The sequence below is a fragment of the Sander vitreus genome, chromosome 15, assembly GCF_031162955.1.
Source record: "Sander vitreus isolate 19-12246 chromosome 15, sanVit1, whole genome shotgun sequence".
Classification (NCBI taxonomy): domain Eukaryota; kingdom Metazoa; phylum Chordata; class Actinopteri; order Perciformes; family Percidae; genus Sander; species Sander vitreus.
The window spans coordinates 28,018,785-28,036,983 of record NC_135869.1 but is presented as its reverse complement, the minus strand read 5'-3'; the positions used below and the strand labels follow the sequence as shown (position 1 = coordinate 28,036,983).

Sequence of the window (18,199 nt, the reverse complement as noted above, 5' to 3'; positions counted from 1 at the left end):
AGTAGGACATTGCAGGGCATAGTAGGACATTGCAGGGCATAGTAGGACATTGCAGGGCGTAGTAGGACATAGCAGGGCATAGTAGGACATAGTAGGGCATAGTAGGACATAGTAGGACATAGCAGGGCATAGTAGGACATAGTAGGACATAGTAGGGCATAGTAGGACATAGCAGGGTGCAGTAGGGCATAGTAGGGCGTAGTAAGGCATAATGGGGCGTAGTAGGGCATTGCAGGGCATAGTAGGGCATAGTAGGGTGCAGTAGGGCGTAGTAGGGTGCAGCAGGGCGCAGTAGGGCATAGCAGGGCGTAGTAGGGTGCAGCAGGGCGTAGTAAGGCATAATAGGGCATAGTAGGGCGTAGTAAGGCATAATAGGGCATAGCAGGGTGCAGTAGGGCGTAGTAGGGCATAGTAGGGCGTAGTAAGGCATAATAGGGTGTAGTAGGACATTGCAGGGCGTAGTAGGACATAGTAGGGCGTAGTAGGACATAGTAGGGCGTAGTAGGACATAGCAGGGTGCAGTAGGGCGTAGTAGGACATAGCAGGGCGTAGTAGGACATAGCAGGGTGCAGTAGGGCATATTAGGGCGTAGGAGGACATAGCAGGGCATAGCAGGGCGTAGCAGGACATAGCAGGGTGCAGTAGGTCATATTAGGGCGTAGGAGGACATAGCAGGGTGCAGTAGGGCGTAGTAGGACATAGCAGGGCATAGTAGGACATAGCAGGGTGCAGTAGGGCGTAGTAGGACATAGCAGGGCATAGTAGGACATAGCAGGGCGTAGTAGGACATAGCAGGGTGCAGTAGGGTATATTAGGGCGTAGGAGGACATAGCAGGGTGCAGTAGGGCGTAGTAGGACATAGTAGGGCGTAGTAGGACATAGCAGGGTGCAGTAGGGCGTAGTAGGATATAGGGCGTAGTAGGATATAGGGCGTAGTAGGACATAGCAGGGCGTAGTAGGACATAGCAGGGCGTAGGAGGACATAGCAGGGTGCAGTAGGGCATAGTAGGACATAGCAGGGTGCAGCAGGGCGTAGTAGGACATAGCAGGGCGTAGTAGGACATAGCAGGGCGTAGGAGGACATAGCAGGGCATAGCAGGGCGTAGCAGGACATAGCAGGGTGCAGTAGGGCATATTAGGGCGTAGGAGGACATAGCAGGGCACAGCAGGGCGTAGTAGGACATAGCAGGGGCAGTAGGTCATATTAGGGTGCAGGGACATAGCAGGGCGCAGTAGGGCGTAGCAGGACATAGCAGGGCGTAGCAGGACATAGCAGGGCAGTAGGAGACACAGCAGGGTAGCAGAGGCGTAGTAGGGACATAGCAGGGCGTAGTAGGACACAGCAGGGCGTAGCAGGGACACAGCAGGGCAGCAGGGGCATAGTAGGGACACAGCAGGGCAGTAGCAGGGCATAGTAGCAGGACATAGTAGGGCGCAGTAGGCGCAGTAGGGACATAGCAGGGCATGCAGGATACATAGCAGGGCAGTAGGGAAACATAGTAGGGCGTAGTAGGACATAGCAGGGCAGTAGGAGCACAGCAGGGCGCAGTAGGGCGTAGTAGGACACAGTAGGGCGTAGTAGGACATAGTAGGGCGTAGTAGGACATAGCAGGGTGCAGTAGGGCATAGTAGAACATAGTAGGACATAGTAGGGCGTAGTAGGACATAGCAGGGTGCAGTAGGGCGTAGTAGGACATAGTAGGGCGTAGGAGGACATAGCAGGGTGCAGTAGGGCGTAGTAGGACATAGTAGGGTGCAGTAGGGCGTAGTAGGACATAGTAGGGCGTAGGAGGACATAGTAGGGTGCAGTAGGGCATAGTAGGACATATTAGGGCGTAGCAGGACATAGCAGGGTGCAGTAGGGCGTAGTAGGGCGTAGGAGGACATAGCAGGGCATAGCAGAGGGCGTAGAGCAGGGCGTAGCAGGACATAGCAGGGTGCAGTAGGGCGTAGTAGGGCATAGTAGGGCGTAGGAGGACATAGCAGGGCGTAGTAGGACATAGCAGGGTGCAGTAGGACATAGTAGGGCATAGTAGGACATAGCAGGGCGTAGCAGGACATAGCAGGGTGCAGTAGGGCATAGTAGGACATAGCAGGGCGTAGCAGGACATAGCAGGGTGCAGTAGGGCATAGTAGGGCGTAGCAGACACTAAAAGTTTGTTGATCAGAGAAAATAATAGGAACTTAATCAGTGAGCAGGAAACAGGATATCAAGATAAAATGAGACCAAAACTGTTAGGGAATTAATTTCCTTCTACAGTACTCCTCTGACTAAACTCTTAACTCTTAACCGTGCAGATTCTGTAATATTTTGACCGGGTCTCTTGGGTTTTTCTGTCCCTCCCGCAGGACAAGAAGCTTCTCCAGGCGACTCAGCAGATGCTGCAGGACAGCAAGACAAAGATCGACATCATCCGCATGCAGGTCCGGAAGGCCATGCAGGCCACGGAGCAGTCAGAGGACAACCAAAGTACCTATACGTTTTTATTTTTATTTTTTTATCCTCACTCTCATCTTTCAACTGCCCTTTCATCCCACCTGTCAGTCAGTCTCTTACAAAGCTTATAAGCACTGCATATTTTATGATGCACTAGTAATGGATCAATCCTTGCCTCAGAACTTCCCAATGTACGGTCTTTCAGTCACACACACACACACACACACACACACACAGTGCATTTCACTATCTTTGTGGGGGCCAGTCATTGCTAGCCCCTTACCTTAACCATCACCACTAAATGCCTAACCTTAACCCTTACCCTCACCCTAACCAGAACCTCATTCTAACCCTAATCCTAAAACCAAGTCTTAACCCTCAAACACACCTTTAACCTTGGGGGGTCCAGCATTTTGGGCCCCACAAAGCTGTCCGGACCCCACAAGTATACTGGACTCCCGGTTTTTGGACCCCACGAATATAGTTAAAAAAGGACACACTCTCTCTCTCTCTCACACACACACACACACACACACACACACACACACACACACACACAGTCCATTACAGCCCTCTCTCTGTCAGGTTAGTGGTGTATTGATGTTCCTGCATCCCCTTGATGTTGCCCAACAACTGAAAGCCATGGCTCATTTAACAGAGGTTAGAGAGGCAGGACGCCAGGGAGCCAGGAAGGGAGCGGGACTGAAAAGGGCCGCGTCAGAGATGACGACAGAGTGAAGTGGAAGTGTAAGAAGGAGTCTGAGATGAAAGCGAGAATAAGCAGGGAAGGAAAAACACAAAGCTTAGAGCAACAGGGAAAGGACAGGATGCTGGTTTAGGCACAAGCTTCTAATGAGAGTTTGTTTCTCTTTTATTTTTCTCTCTTCAGCTCTGTGCTTTTTTGCACCATCTAGCCTAGCTTAGCACAGATCCTGGAGGTAACTGGCTCCATCTAGCCTAGCTTAGCACAGATCCTGGAGGTAACTGGCTCCATCTAGCCTAGCTTAGCACAGATCCTGGAGGTAACTGGCTCCATCTAGCCTAGCTTAGCACAGATCCTGGAGGTAACTGGCTCCATCTAGCCTAGCTTAGCACAGATCCTGGAGGTAACTGGCTCCAGCTAGCCTACTGCTCCCAATAAGTGACAAAATAACATCAACATGTTCCTGTTTACATGTTGTGATTTGTAGAGTCACAGCGTGTACAAATAACAAGGTCACATGACACACAGCCATCTTCTAACCGTATATAAACTGGGAACTATATTCTCAGAAGGTGAAGCACTGCTACTTCTGCTACTTGGGCGGAGTGATTTGCTCGCAGCACGTGAGAAGCCCCGTGGTGAGGAGCAGAGAGTAGCAGTGCTTCACCTTCTGAGAATATAGTTCCCAGTATGTATACGGTTAGAAAATGGCTGTGTGTGTGAGATGAGAAGGGTATGTCTGGACTTATCTAACTCTGGGGGATACGGGGAATAAGACAAAGTCCCAGTAAGTCGGCGTGTTTCTTTAAGGAGCTTTCTATTTATTTAGGGGGGGAATGGCTGAGACACCAGCTCTTTTCTGCTGCCCCCAAGTGGCCAAAATGATTGCAGGTGTAAGAGTAAATATTTGAGTCAATGAAGCAGTCCTCTAAACAGGACACACACATTAATGTGAAAACAGATTCTCCCACACAAGCAAACCTCGAGGATCACTGTGACCAAATCTGTAACCAGTTAGTTTCTCTGTGCATGTTGCTGTGCACAGGGCTTTAAATTAACACCCGCCAACCTGCCAAATGCCGGTAAAAATGAACATTGGCTGGTATAATGTAAAGTTACGAGCCAGTTTGGCTGGTGATGAAGGAAGCGAAGCGTTTAAATCAGCAGGCTGCAGAAATGATCCGACAAGTCAGTGTTTACATATCGGTTTGTTCTCCTGCAAGACATTTGGGCGGTTTGGTGTGTGTTTGGCTCGGAAACAAACAGAACGGCACGAAACAAACCAGAAGAGCTGAAATGAAGTAGAAAAGTGGGCTTGATGGTGTTTTTTGCCTCCAACGTCACCTTCTATCAGCTGACCCTAACCTTAACCCTAAACATAACCATCGCCACGCTGCCTGGAAGGCGACTTTGGGGGCAAAAAACACCAAACACCGAAAAGTGGAGGTATTTGTCGATGGGTAACGTAAATGTAAATGTTTATATATCTGCCACTCATCAACCCAAACATACAGTATTTTTTAAAGAAACATGGATGCTTAAATGTGTTCAGCACGGCACTCATAATCTGTTTTATTTTTAAAAAAAAGTAGCTAGTGGAAAGTCTGATTGGCTGGTAACTTTGAAAATGTACTAGCCATGTTGGCTGGTGATTGGCTGTGCACCCTATTGTCTGTTTTTTGTTTCCGACTAAACCTGCCACTGTGTCCCAGGTAAGCATGATGGGGTGGAGCTGCGCGTGGAGGAGCTGTGGCATCACTATCGTGTGGAGCACGCCATGGCCGAGGGAGCCAAGAACATGCTGCGCCTGCTGGGAGCGGGGAAGGTCCAGGACAAGAAGGCCATAGCTGAGGTCAGAGAGCTCTTCATCTACAACATTCTTAAGGCTCTGACACACCAACCCGACGGCCGACCGTCGGCAGAAAAGCCAGTCTGACTGATCAGTCTCCCCGAGGTCCAAAAAGTGCCTCAGAACACACTGAAGAGACGCTGACTTGAGCGTACGTTCTGCGCGTGCGCGAGACGTAATCTCCATAACAGCAGGCGGCGCTAATCTGTATCGTCGCCCAAAACATGAAAACTGGTAGCTGATTGGACGAACGCGTCACGTGGGTCTGGCTGCTCCAGAAACTCAAAGCCAGACTGTCACGGCGTCTCGTTCAGAATACGATCTCATGTTATCCTAAAATAGTTCACCGTAACGTGTTTCTGGAAACATGTGAAGAGAGAAACAGGCCGTGCAGCTGCTGAATCTGTCTTCATTTCAGATCAACAAAGGTCAGTTTAGAAGATTAATGTCAGATGTTGAGAGACTCTAGTCACGCTCATCCCGCTCCCCGTTTCCTGGTTAGCTCTCCACCAATCAGATGGCTCATTGAGTCTGACTGCCCGCCTTCTGATTCAGCAAGTCAAATCAGCCAAAATGAAGTCAACGACCTCGCCAGGCTGTCAGACGGCCGATTATTGGGTTGGTGTGTCAGCGCCTTGAGTTCAATCCGCTGTTCCAACTAGGGCTGGTGAAGGGTATGTGATGATGTGGGGGTATGGTGAAGGGTATGTGATGATGTGGGGGTATGGTGAAGGGTATGTGATGATGTGGGGGTATGGTGAAGGGTATGAGATGATGGGGGGTATGGTAAAGGGTATGAGATGATGGGGGGGGTATGGTGAAGGGTATGTGATGATGTGGGGGTATGGTGAAGGGTATGTGATGATGTGGGGGGTATGGTGAAGGGTATGTGATGATGGGGGGGGTATGGTGAAGGGTATGTGATGATGGGGGGGGTATGGTGAAGGGTATGTGATGATGGGGGGCCAAGGAACTTTATCAGGATCATAGTATCCTGGATCCATGAAATAACTGGCCTTTCAAAAATAAAAGTCTGCCTGCCTCTATGGGAATCTAACATAGGGGGCTGTACTGACTTATGCTCCCCTGTATTTTAAGGAAGAACATTTATTTATTTATTGATGATACATTATTCATTCACAAAGATAATTGGTGATGATGTGTGTTGATGTGTGTTTGTGTGTGTTTGTGTGTGTTGATGTGTGTTTGTGTGTGTTTGTGTGTGTTGATGTGTGATGACGTGTGTTGATGTGTGTTTGTGTGTGATGACGTGTGTTGATGTGTGTTTGTGTGTTTGTGTGTGATGACGTAGTGTTGATGTGTTTGTGTGTTTGTGTGTGTTTGTGTGTTGATGTGTGTTGTGTGTGATGATGACGTGTGTTGATGTGTGTTTGTGTGTGATGACGGTGTTGATGTGTGTTTGTGTGTGATGACGTGTGTTGATGTGTGTTTGTGTGTGATGACGTGTGTTGATGTGTGTTTGTGTGTGATGACGTGTGTTGATGTGTGTTTGTGTGTGTTGATGTGTGTTTGTGTGTGATGATGTGTGTTTGTGTGTGATGACGTGTGTTGATGTGTGTTTGTGTGTGATGATGTGTTTGTGTGTGATGACGTGTGTTGATGTGTGTTTGTGTGTGATGATGTGTGTTTGTGTGTGATGACGTGTGTTGATGTGTGTTGATGTGTGTTTGTGTGTGTTGATGTGTGTTGATGTGTGTTGATGTGTGTTGATGTGTGTTTGTGTGTGTTGATGTGTGTTGATGTGTGTTTGTGTGTGATGATGTGTGTTGATGTGTGTTGATGTGTGTTTGTGTGTGATGACGTGTGTTGATGTGTGTTTGTGTGTTGATGTGTGTGTGTGTTGATGTGTGTTTGTGTGTGATGACGTGTGTTGATGTGTGTTTGTGTGTGATGACGTGTGTTGATGTGTGTTTGTGTGTGATGACGTGTGTTGATGTGTGTTTGTGTGTGATGATGTGTGTTTGTGTGTGATGATGTGTGTTTGTGTGTGTTGATGTGTGTTTGTGTGTGATGACGTGTGTTGATGTGTGTTTGTGTGTGATGATGTGTGTTGATGTGTGTTTGTGTGTGATGATGTGTGTGTGTGTGTGTATGTGATGATGTGATGATGTGTGATGATGTGTGTTGATGTGTACTTTGTGTGTGATGACGTGTGTGTTTGTGTGTGATGACGTGTTTGTGTGTGTTGATGTGTGTTTGTGTGATGATGTGTGTTTGTGTGTGATGACGTGTGTTTGTGTGTGATGACGCAGTGTTTGTGTGATGATGACGTGTGTGTGTGTGTGTGTGTTGATGTGTGTTTGTGCGTGATGATGCGTGTTTGTGTGTGATGATCGCGTGTTTGTGTGATGACGTGTGTGTGTGTGTGTGTGTTGATGTGTGTTTCGTGTGTGATGATGTGTGGGTATGGTGAAGGGTATGTGATGATGTGGGGGTATGGTGAAGGGTATGCGATGATGTGGGGGTATGGTGAAGGGTATGTGATGATGTGGGTGTATGGTGAAGGGTATGTGATGATGGGGGGTATGGTGAAGGGTATGTGATGATGTGGGGGTATGGTGAAGGGTATGTGATGATGTGGGGGGTATGGTGAAGGGTATGTGATGAGTGGGGGGTATGGTGAAGGGTATGAGATGATGGGGGGTATGGTGAAGGGTATGTGATGATGGGGGAATGAGGAACTTTATCAGGATCATAGTATCCTGGATCCATGAAATAACTGGCCTTTCAAAATAAAAGTCTGCCTGCCTCTATGGGAATCTAACATGGGGGGGACTGACTTATGCCCCCTGTACTTTAAGGAAGAACATTTATTTATTTATTGACGATACATTATTCATTCACAAAGATAATTGGTGATGACGTGTGTTGATGTGTGTTTGTGTGTGCTGATGTGTGTTTGTGTGTGATGACGAGTGTTGATGTGTGTTTGTGTGTGCTGATGTGTGTTTGTGTGTGATGACGCGTGTTGATGTGTGTGTTTGTGTGTGTTGATGTGTGTTTGTGTGTGATGACGCGTGTTGATGTGTGTTTGTGTGTGTTGATGTGCTTTGTGTGTGTTTGTGTGTTGATGTGTGTGTGTGTGATGACGTGTGTTGATGTGTGTTGATGTGTGTTTGTGTGTGATGACGTGTGTTGATGTGTGTTTGTGTGTTGATGATGTGTGTTTGTGTGTGTTGATGTGTGTTTGTGTGTGATGACGTGTGTTTGTGTGTGTTGATGTGTGTTTGTGTGTGATGACGTGTGTTGATGTGTGTTTGTGTGTGTTGATGTGTGTTTGTGTGTGTGTTGATGTGTGTTTGTGTGTGATGACGTGTGTTTGTGTGTGTTGATGTGTGTTTGTGTGTGATGATGTGTGTTTGTGTGTGTTGATGTGTGTTTGTGTGTGATGATGTGTGTTTCATGTGTGATGATGTGCGTTTGTGATGATGTGTGTTTGTGTGTGATGATGGTGTTTGTGATGATGTGCATGTGTGCATGATGTGTTTGTGTGTGATGATGTGTTGACGTGTGGTTTGATGTGTGATGATGTGTATGTGTGTGATGACGTGTGTGTGTGTGATGATGTGTGTTTGTGTGTGATGATCGTGTGTTTCGTGTGTGTTGATGTGTGTTTGTGTGTGATGATGTGTTTGTGTGTGATGATGTGTGTTGTGTGTGATGATGTGTGTTTGTGTGTGATGATGTGTGTTGATGTGTGTTGATGTGTGCTTTGTGTGTGATGATGTGTGTGATGTGTGTTGATGTGTGTGTTGTGTGTGATGATGTGTGTTGATGTGTGTTGATGTGTGTTTGTGTGTGATGACGTGTGTTTGTGTGGTGATGACGTGTTTGTGTGTGTTGATGTGTGTTTGTGTGTGATGATGTGTGTTTCGTGTGTGATGACGTGTGTTTGTGTGTGATGACGTGTGTTTGTGTGTGATGACGTGTGTGTGTGTGTGTGTTGATGTGTGTTTGTGTGTGATGACGTGTGTGTGTGTGATGACGGTGTTTGTGTGTGATGACGTGTGTGTGTGTGTGTGTGAGTGTGTGTCTGATGTGTGATGATGTGTGTTTTCAGGTGATGATGTGTGTTGATGTGTGTTTGTGTGTTGATGTGTGTTTGTGTGTGATGACGTGTGTTGATGTGTGATGACGTGTGTTGATGTGTGTTTGTGTGTGGATGTGTGTTTGTGTGTGATGACGTGTGTTGATGTGTGTTTGTGTGTGATGATGTGTTTGTGTGTGATGACGCATGTTGATGTGTGTTTGATGTGTGTTTGTGTGTGATGACGGTGTTGATGTGTGTTTGTGTGTGATGACGTGTGTTGATGTGTGTTTGTGTGTTGATGTGTGTTTGTGTGTGATGACGTGTGTTTGTGTGTGATGATGTGTGTTGATGTGTGTTTGTGTGTGATGATGTGTGTTTGTGTGTGATGATGCGTGCTTTGTGTGATAACGTGTGATGATGTGTGTTTGTGTGTGTTGATGTGTGTTTGTGTGTGATGACGTGTGTTTGTGTGTGTTGATGTGTGTTTGTGTGTGATGACGTGTGTTGATGTGTGTTTGTGTGTGATGACGTGTGTTGATGTGTGTTTGTGTGTGATGACGTGTGTTGATGTGTGTTTGTGTGTGATGACGTGTGTTGATGTGTGTTTGTGTGTGATGATGTGTGTTTGTGTGTGTTGATGTGTGTTGATGTGTGTTTGTGTGTTGATGTGTGTTTGTGTGTGATGACGTGTGTTGATGTGTGTTTGTGTGTGATGATGTGTGTTTGTGTGTGTTGATGTGTGTTTGTGTGTGATGACGTGTGTTTGTGTGTGTTGATGTGTGTTTGTGTGTGATGACGTGTGTTTGTGTGTGTTGATGTGTGTTTGTGTGTGATGACGTGTGTTGATGTGTGTTTGTGTGTGATGATGACGTGTGTTTGTGTGTGTTGATGTGTGTTTGTGTGTGTTGATGACGTGTGTTGATGTGTGTTTGTGTGTGCAGGCTCAGTGTGGTCTGAGCGAGTCGTCGCAGCGCCTGGACCTGGTGCGCTGCTCTCTGGAGCAACGCCTGCAGGAGCTGCCTGAGGATCATCCCAAGGCCTGCCTCATCAAGGAGGAGCTGGTGCTCGCCTCCTCCTCTGCTTTCAGCGCCCGCCACAGCACCCCCTACGTCCACAACCAGTACAGCACCATGAGCAAGCCTTCACCACTCACAGGTTAGTCTCGCTTTGCCAGACCCTCCTCCAAAGCGCGCTGAAGGAGGGTCTAGATGCTAGAGGCTTTGTCTTATTCCCCGTATCCCCCAGAGTTAGAGAAGTCCATACATACCCTTCTCATCTCCGTGTTCCCACTGCTAGCCTAGCTTAGCACAGATCCTGGAGGTAACCGGCTCCATCTAGCCTAGTTTAGCACAGATCCTGGAGGTAACCGGCTCCATCTAGCCTAGCTTAGCACAGATCCTGGAGGTAACCGGCTCCATCTAGCCTAGCTTAGCACAGATCCTGGAGGTAACCAGCTCCATCTAGCCTAGCTTAGCACAGATCCTGGAGGTAACTGGCTCCATCTAGACTAGCTTAGCACAGATCCTGGAGGTAACTAGCTCCATCTAGCCTAGCTTAGCACAGATCCTGGAGGTAACCGGCTCCATCTAGCCTACTGCTCCCAATAAGTGACAAAATAACGCCAACATGTTCCTATTTACATGTTGTGATTTGTATAGTCATGGGCTTCTCAGGTGCTGCGAGCCGATGTCCGTCCCCTTCCTCTGTCTCTGTGTTGGCGTTCTAACCTCATAGTCAGTATAAACTGGACCACCAGATCCCGTGTCTCTGGACGGAGACCAGTGAAGGACATTAGAAGCTCTTTCCCGGTGATGGCTGAGCGTTACTGAGCAGCCTCCAACTGAGCTTGAAGACGTAGATGTGACGTGAGCAACCTGTCTGAAAGTTGGAAGTCTTCTGGTAGCTGTGCCAAGAGAAATCTCAATCATTCCCAATCTAGCAGAGACGGAGAGCGTAGGTATATGTAAGGAGATAACATAGACACAGGCTCATTATTGATCACTAAAATGATAGTTAACATTAGTCATTACACTTAAACAGCTGATGGAAGTCCAAACTGCCTGAGAGCTTCTCCTGTACTATACGGTAACTCCTCTACTATGAGACAGGAAGTCTCGTGGTTATGACCCAATCGTTAGCCTATTGTTATAAAAACGTCTGCTACGGAGCCATAACGTGAGCTACAAGGTAATGGAGCCTTTTATACATTGTCGTGTTTCTTTAGAAATAAACAACGGACAAATAGAGTCTTTAAACGCTTCAGATGTAAAGGTATTCTCTGTCAAAGTGACGTCAGAATGAATGGAAGTCAATGGGATGCTAACGGGATGCTAACGGGAGGTGATGGCTTGGTAGCATCAACATGGCTCCATAGGAGCTACAGGTTGTGAGGAGAAGCTAACCCCCTTGTCAGATCTCTGCAGGGTAAATCCAGACAGCTAGCTAGACTATCTGTCCAATCTGAGGTTTCTGTTGCACGACTATGCAACAGAAAACTCACGATGCACTTGCACGATGTTCCTTCCCGAGACTAGCTTCAAGCTAGGGTCGTTCTGTAGTTTGGCATGATGGCTAAAATCTTTCCTGCTGAAATTATTTTAATTAAAGGGCCTTCTCTTCCCTCCAGGTACTCTCCAGGTGCATCTCCTGGGCTGTGTGGGGCTGCTGGAGGTGATCCCGGGGCGGACCAAAGGGAGCCCGCTGGTTCTTCCCTCGTACTCTCCGGGAGACGGACGCTCCTCCTTCAAACTGAGCGGCCTTTACAGCCGCAGCTCCAGCAGCATGAGCCTGAAGATCCCCGGCAAGAGCGAGGAGCTCTCCTGTAAGTCTTTCATCTCTAAAAATCACACATTTTATCACGATGCAATACTATATCTTTGGATAACGATACAATATGTGCTGATATCACAAAATCTGCCAAGATACGATTTGGAGTTGATTCAGTTCAGGGGCCTGCGAGCGATACGAGACGATACATTTAACACAATCCCCAAACAGACCCACTTTTGACCGGTAGTGTATATATTAATATATACACTACCGGTCAAAGGTTTGGGGTCACGTAGAAACGTCCAGTCCCCTCCACTCCAGACAGAATACCAGCTGAGATCAGTTGTGTTGTTTTTTAACCAGAGCAGCAGTTTTCAGATGACATTATGAGTTTCCATCATGTCTAAAGGGTTCTCCACTGTTGGAGACAGAAGTGGCTGAAGAAAGGCTTGAAATCCATGCTTTTTGGTCTAAACGTCATCCCCAAATTAAAGTGGTACAGCTCCCATATACTCTGACACTCTGGGGGGTGTCTGACATCACTGGAAAGGAAACAGTCTCAAGTTTTTGGTAAAAGTGTCAGGGTGATCCTAGGCCTTACTGACAGAGTTACAGAGGCTAGAATGGAGGGTTTTTATTTCCATCCAAGTCATACATCTGTAAAATGATTACAGTCCACTGCTGTAAACACATCTGGTGAGATACAGATACACCAAGGCCATAGCCACACGTCTCAGCTTACTGCAGAAAACATCCAGAAGACAGAAGACTCAGAAATGGATTTTCAATCACCTTTCACACACACACACACACACACACACACACACACACACACACACACACACACACACACACACACACACACACACACACACACACACACACACACACACACACCACACCTCACACACACACACACACACACACATCACACTCACACACACACCCACACACTCACCCACACATACACCACACACACACACACACACACACACACACACACACACACCCACATCAATCACCTTTGACACACACACACACACACACACACACACACACACACACACACACACACACACACATCAATCACCTTTCACACACACACACACACACACACACACACACACACACACACACACACACACACCCACACATCAATCACCTTTCACACACACACACACACACGTCAGACACCCCCCAGAGTGTCAGAGTATATATATGTATATGTGTATGTGTATGTATATGTGTATATGTATATATGTATGTATGTATGTATATATATATAATACATTTTTTTTAATTTTTTTTTATTGTATGTCTACTGCAATCACATGGGAAAAGTAACTCCATTTACATACTGTGAATCGTTTTTTTAGATAGATATCTAGATAGATATCTATCTAGATATCTAGATATCTATCTAGATAGATTTCTATCTATCTAGATAGATATCTATCTAGATAGATAGATATCTATCTAGATATCTATCTAGATAGATATCTAGATATATATATATATATGTGTGTGTATATAGATAGATATCTATCTATCTAGATAGAAATATATCTAGATAGAAATATATCTAGATAGATATCTATCTATCTAGATAGATGTATATAGATAGATAGATAGATAGATAGATATATCTATCTAGCTAGCTATCTAGCTATCTATCTAGATAGATAGCTAGATAGATAGATGTATAGATAGATAGAAAGTGATTTTTTCATAATATGGGCACTTTAAATCTTCACAGTTTACCACTACGTAGTGGACTTGTATGCATGCTGTTGATCAGTTGCTGTGTGTGTATGACAGCGGAGGTGAGCGCCGTGCTGAAGCTGGAGAACACGGTGGTGGGGCAGACGGTGTGGAGGACGGTTGGAGAGCAGGCCTGGGACCAGAGCTTCACTCTGGAGCTGGAGAGAGTAAGACACAGCTCACTCTCACTCCGTTACAGTCTGATTCCACCTTAACTTGATGCTGGAAATCAAACGCATTGTCAGCTCTATCTCCACAGCGCTGTGGAGGAAGGTCTGGCTACAACACAGATGCATTCTGGGATAGGAGAAAATGGTCTTGGGCGGCGCTAAGCTCTGGAAGGAACTGGTTTTGGTGAAACATTTGGACCCCGCTAAAGGAAACGCCACAAACAATATTAAATGAAGTTAAAGCCTAACTCTCGCCAAAATGCAACCTAGGGTCTTCTGGTAAATGTACCTGAGTCAAAAGTTCGTTTACAAGCATATTTAGGACGGAAACGCCACTTTTAAGATGTACCGTATTCTGGTTTTTGGGTCAAATGGCCTTTTGAATGGGAGAGCTAGGGACGCTACGATGCTAGCCTCAAAATATCTGTTTATAAACCACTAAGAAGGCTCGACACAACATGAGACTTTGCTCCAAGTATCACCAGGGACTCTACACCTTAACCACAGCACTGACAACACTGGTTGTGTACAGAGTTTACTAAAAAAGGTTTTAACAACTCACGTTAGCTGTTGTTGTTTCCGGCTGCAGACATTTTATCAGTCAGAAACATTGATCTCTGAATGCAACGTAACGGGGAGGAGAGTAAAGATGGAAAGCTCCTAAAGCTTAGTTCCATATAAATGCACAGATTATTTCTTGTTTTGTCGTTAGTGAAACACAATATTGACCTTGTAGTTGAAAAAGGAGCCTCATATAAGAATGACATTTCCTCCTATGGAGTCCTTTCATTCACATTCAGAGATCACCATTTTGGACTGGGAAAATGGAGGATAGCGTAAACAACAACAGCTAATGTGAGTTGTTAAACCTTTTTTAGTAAACTCTGAACACAACCAGTGTTGTCAGTGCTGTGGTTAAGGTGTAGAGTCCCTGGTGATACTTGGAGCAAAGTCTCATGTTGTGTCGAGCCTTCTTAGTGGTCTATAAACAGATATTTTGAGGCTAGCATCGTAGCGTCCCTAGCACTCCCATTCAAAAGGCCATTTGACCCAAAAACCAGAATACGGTACATCTTAAAAGTGGCGTTTCCATCCTAAATATGCTTTTAAACGAAAGTCTGACTCGGGTACATTCACAAAAAGACCCTAGGTTGCATTTCGGCGAGAGTTAGGCTTGAGAGTAACGTGAGATATTTACATTAGCTGATACATGGTTAAACCTCATTATCTCTTACCAGTGTATCTCTGTGTGGACTTCGTCCACAACAATCCCACCAATCAGTCCCAAAACCTCCCAGTTAGACAGGAAATGACCTAACATACTCTTTGTAAATCTTTAGGGGCGCCCAGATAGCTCAGTTGGTAGAGCAGGCGCCCATATATAGAGGTTAACTCCTTAAGACTAACCTTCATGTTATAACATACCAGCGACATTATTTTACAGATTCTTTCCACATTTTAGCTCCCTTATTGGGATTAATAACGTGGTTTTGAATTTAAATGAATGTCACGTTGTTGGTGTTTTTGTGTGCGATTAGTCCAGGGAGATGGAGATCTCGGTGTACTGGAGAGATTACCGCTCCCTGTGCGCTCTGAAGTACCTGAAGCTGGAGGAGTTCCTGGACAACCAACGGCACCGAGTCCAGCTGGAGCTGGAGCCACAGGGGCTGCTGCTGGCCGAGGTACAGGACGCACGCACGCACGCACGCACACACACACACACACACACACACACACACACACACACACACGGGCCAGTTACTGGTTTCAAGGTATACTGTGGTTTGAAAAAGTCTACGGTTTCAAAACCACTAACATACCACACACGCACGCACACACACACACACATACACATGCACACACACACAGACACACGCACATGCACACACACACACAGACACACACACGCACACACACAGACACACACACGCACACACACTCGCACGCACATGTACACACACAGACACACGCACATGCACACACAGACGCACACACACAGACACACACATACACACGCACGCACACACACAGACTCGCACGCACACATATGCACATGCACACACACACACACACACACACAGACACACACACACACACACACACTCGCACGCACGCACACATATGCACACACACACACACACACACACAGACACACGCACAGACTCGCACGCACGCACACATATGCACGCACACACACACACACACACACACACACACAGACACACGCACACACACACACTCGCACGCACGCACACATATGCACATGCACACACACACACACACTGCATTCATCAACTGTAAGTATAAGAATGTAAGTAAGTGATAATCTAAATGGACTCAAAATACATGACGACCATTATTTTATATATTGATGCATTTTGCAGTCAGGGTTGTTTTTCAAACAATAGATCAGTACGTTACTATTACATGCATCAGTCACTTACTGTCGTTTGTGTTTTAGGTGACTTTCTTTAACCCGGTAATAGAGAGAGGCCGAAAACTCCAGAGGCAGAAGAAAGTCTTCTCTAAACAGCACGGTATGTCCAAGTGTTCACACACAGCCACTGAGCTGAAATATAGAGCACCACTTCACTCGTAAAGGAGGAACAACGGTGTGTTTCTGCACTGGTGGATTAGTTTCCAGAGCCCTGAGTGTCATTCAGGGTTTCTGCGGGTCTCATTCAAATTAGATTAGTTTGAGAAACATAGACTTTGGCCTTGAAGAGGCTTCTCCCAAGGGGGTGAGCCTCTCCCCAGAACGCGTAGCTCCTATGGCGCCATTTAATGCTACCAAGCCATCACCTCCCGTTAGCATCCCGTTAGCATCCCGTTAGCATCCCATTGACTGCCATTCATTCTGACGTCACTTTGACAGAGAATACCTTTACATCTGAAGCGTTTAAAGACTCTATTTGTCCGTTGTTTATTTCTAAAGAAACACGACAATGTATAAAAGGCTCCATTACCTTGTAGCTCACGTTATGGCTCCGTAGCAGACGTTTTTATAACAATAGGCTAACGATTGGGTCATAACCACGAGACTTCCTGTCTCATAGTAGAGGAGTTACCGTATAGTACAGGAGAAGCTCTCAGGCAGTTTGGACTTCCATCAGCTGTTTAAGTGTAATGACTAATGTTAACTATCATTTTAGTGATCAATAATGAGCCTGTGTCTATGTTATCTCCTTACATATACCTACGCTCTCCGTCTCTGCTAGATTGGGAATGATTGAGATTTCTCTTGGCACAGCTACCAGAAGACTTCCAACTTTCAGACAGGTTGCTCACGTCACATCTACGTCTTCAAGCTCAGTTGGAGGCTGCTCAGTAACGCTCAGCCATCACCGGGAAAGAGCTTCTAATGTCCTTCACTGGTCTCCGTCCAGAGACACGGGACCTGGTGGTCCATTATATATACGTCAATGGGTTCTCCAGGGATTTAGTATTACACTCCCATCATAGTCGCCAATTTATGTTTTCCTCCGTGCACGCCCTGTAAAAAAAAATAGTAGTCAAAAAATGTTTGCATTTCAGAACCTTAGGAAATGGACAGCGGTCGACACCAACACACACGCCTATTGACTCAATAATAAAGCCGTAAAGTAGGCTTTCACCTCAGGACAGGACCACTCCTCACAGATACAGATAGGACTGGAGATGAAATGTTTAACTGGCACTTAAACACGATCAGCTTCGTGGGAAATTAAGAATCACTGAAGAGGTATTTTCATCCGTGAGACGCTGTGATTGGTGGATAGGATATGGAGCAGGGGACTGACGGTGACATAACCAGTCACACTATGACAGACGCTCCACTTAGCACCAACTGCAATGTTTGATTTTAAATGAATGGGGCCTACTGGCAGTCTGGCACACGTGGGTGCTCAGTATTTTCGGCGCCTATGACTCCTATAACATTGAACATCTCTTCAAATAGCAGCAGAGGCCAAGATATCCTGGGTCTTAGTCCATAATATGGTTCGAGCTCCAAAAAGCGTTCACAGGTCTATTGGACAGAATATCTGAGTGAAACTTGCCGACACTTCCTGGTCTCAGAAATAACGGAGCAACAACTCATTTATAACGTCTTGGGTGTTCAGCTTTTAGGCTTCAGTGCTTCTAATGTTTTAGAAGACGGCGAACAATGAGCAGCTGACGGACAGCGAGTGAAGGAGCGAGAGATGATGTCACAAAGACGACCAGCGATGAGTGAAATGTATCGTCCCTTAAATCATATTTAAGTCTGTCAGTTGTGTTTAAGGTTGAATCTGCAGGTTTCACCAAACAGCTCAGGGTGTGTGGCAGCCATGATAAGTCAAGGATCTTCAACAGGGGGTCCGGGACCCCTGGGGGGCCTCAGAGTCAGTGCAGGGGGGCCACCAAATTATTAATTTTTGAAGAAAATGTTTGGCTGCGTCCAACAGACATTAAAGGTGCTGTAGGTAGGATTGTCAAGATC

At 46.2% G+C, this 18,199-nt stretch overlaps 1 protein-coding gene across 4 annotated transcripts in view; it reads left to right on the top strand.

The window, feature by feature from the left end:
* The window catches only part of pkn1b (protein kinase N1b), an 84,544-nt gene that overhangs the window by 41,552 nt on the left and 24,793 nt on the right, over positions 1 to 18,199 (top strand). For all 4 annotated transcript variants that reach the window (XM_078270616.1, XM_078270614.1, XM_078270613.1 and 1 more), the window contains exons 4-10: positions 2,350 to 2,470; positions 4,853 to 4,992; positions 9,982 to 10,195; positions 11,667 to 11,861; positions 13,628 to 13,737; positions 15,279 to 15,422; positions 16,202 to 16,277. In XM_078270616.1, the coding sequence (XP_078126742.1) occupies positions 2,350 to 2,470; positions 4,853 to 4,992; positions 9,982 to 10,195; positions 11,667 to 11,861; positions 13,628 to 13,737; positions 15,279 to 15,422; positions 16,202 to 16,277 (1,000 nt within the window). The remainder of the gene's footprint in view (positions 1 to 2,349; positions 2,471 to 4,852; positions 4,993 to 9,981; positions 10,196 to 11,666; positions 11,862 to 13,627; positions 13,738 to 15,278; positions 15,423 to 16,201; positions 16,278 to 18,199) is intronic.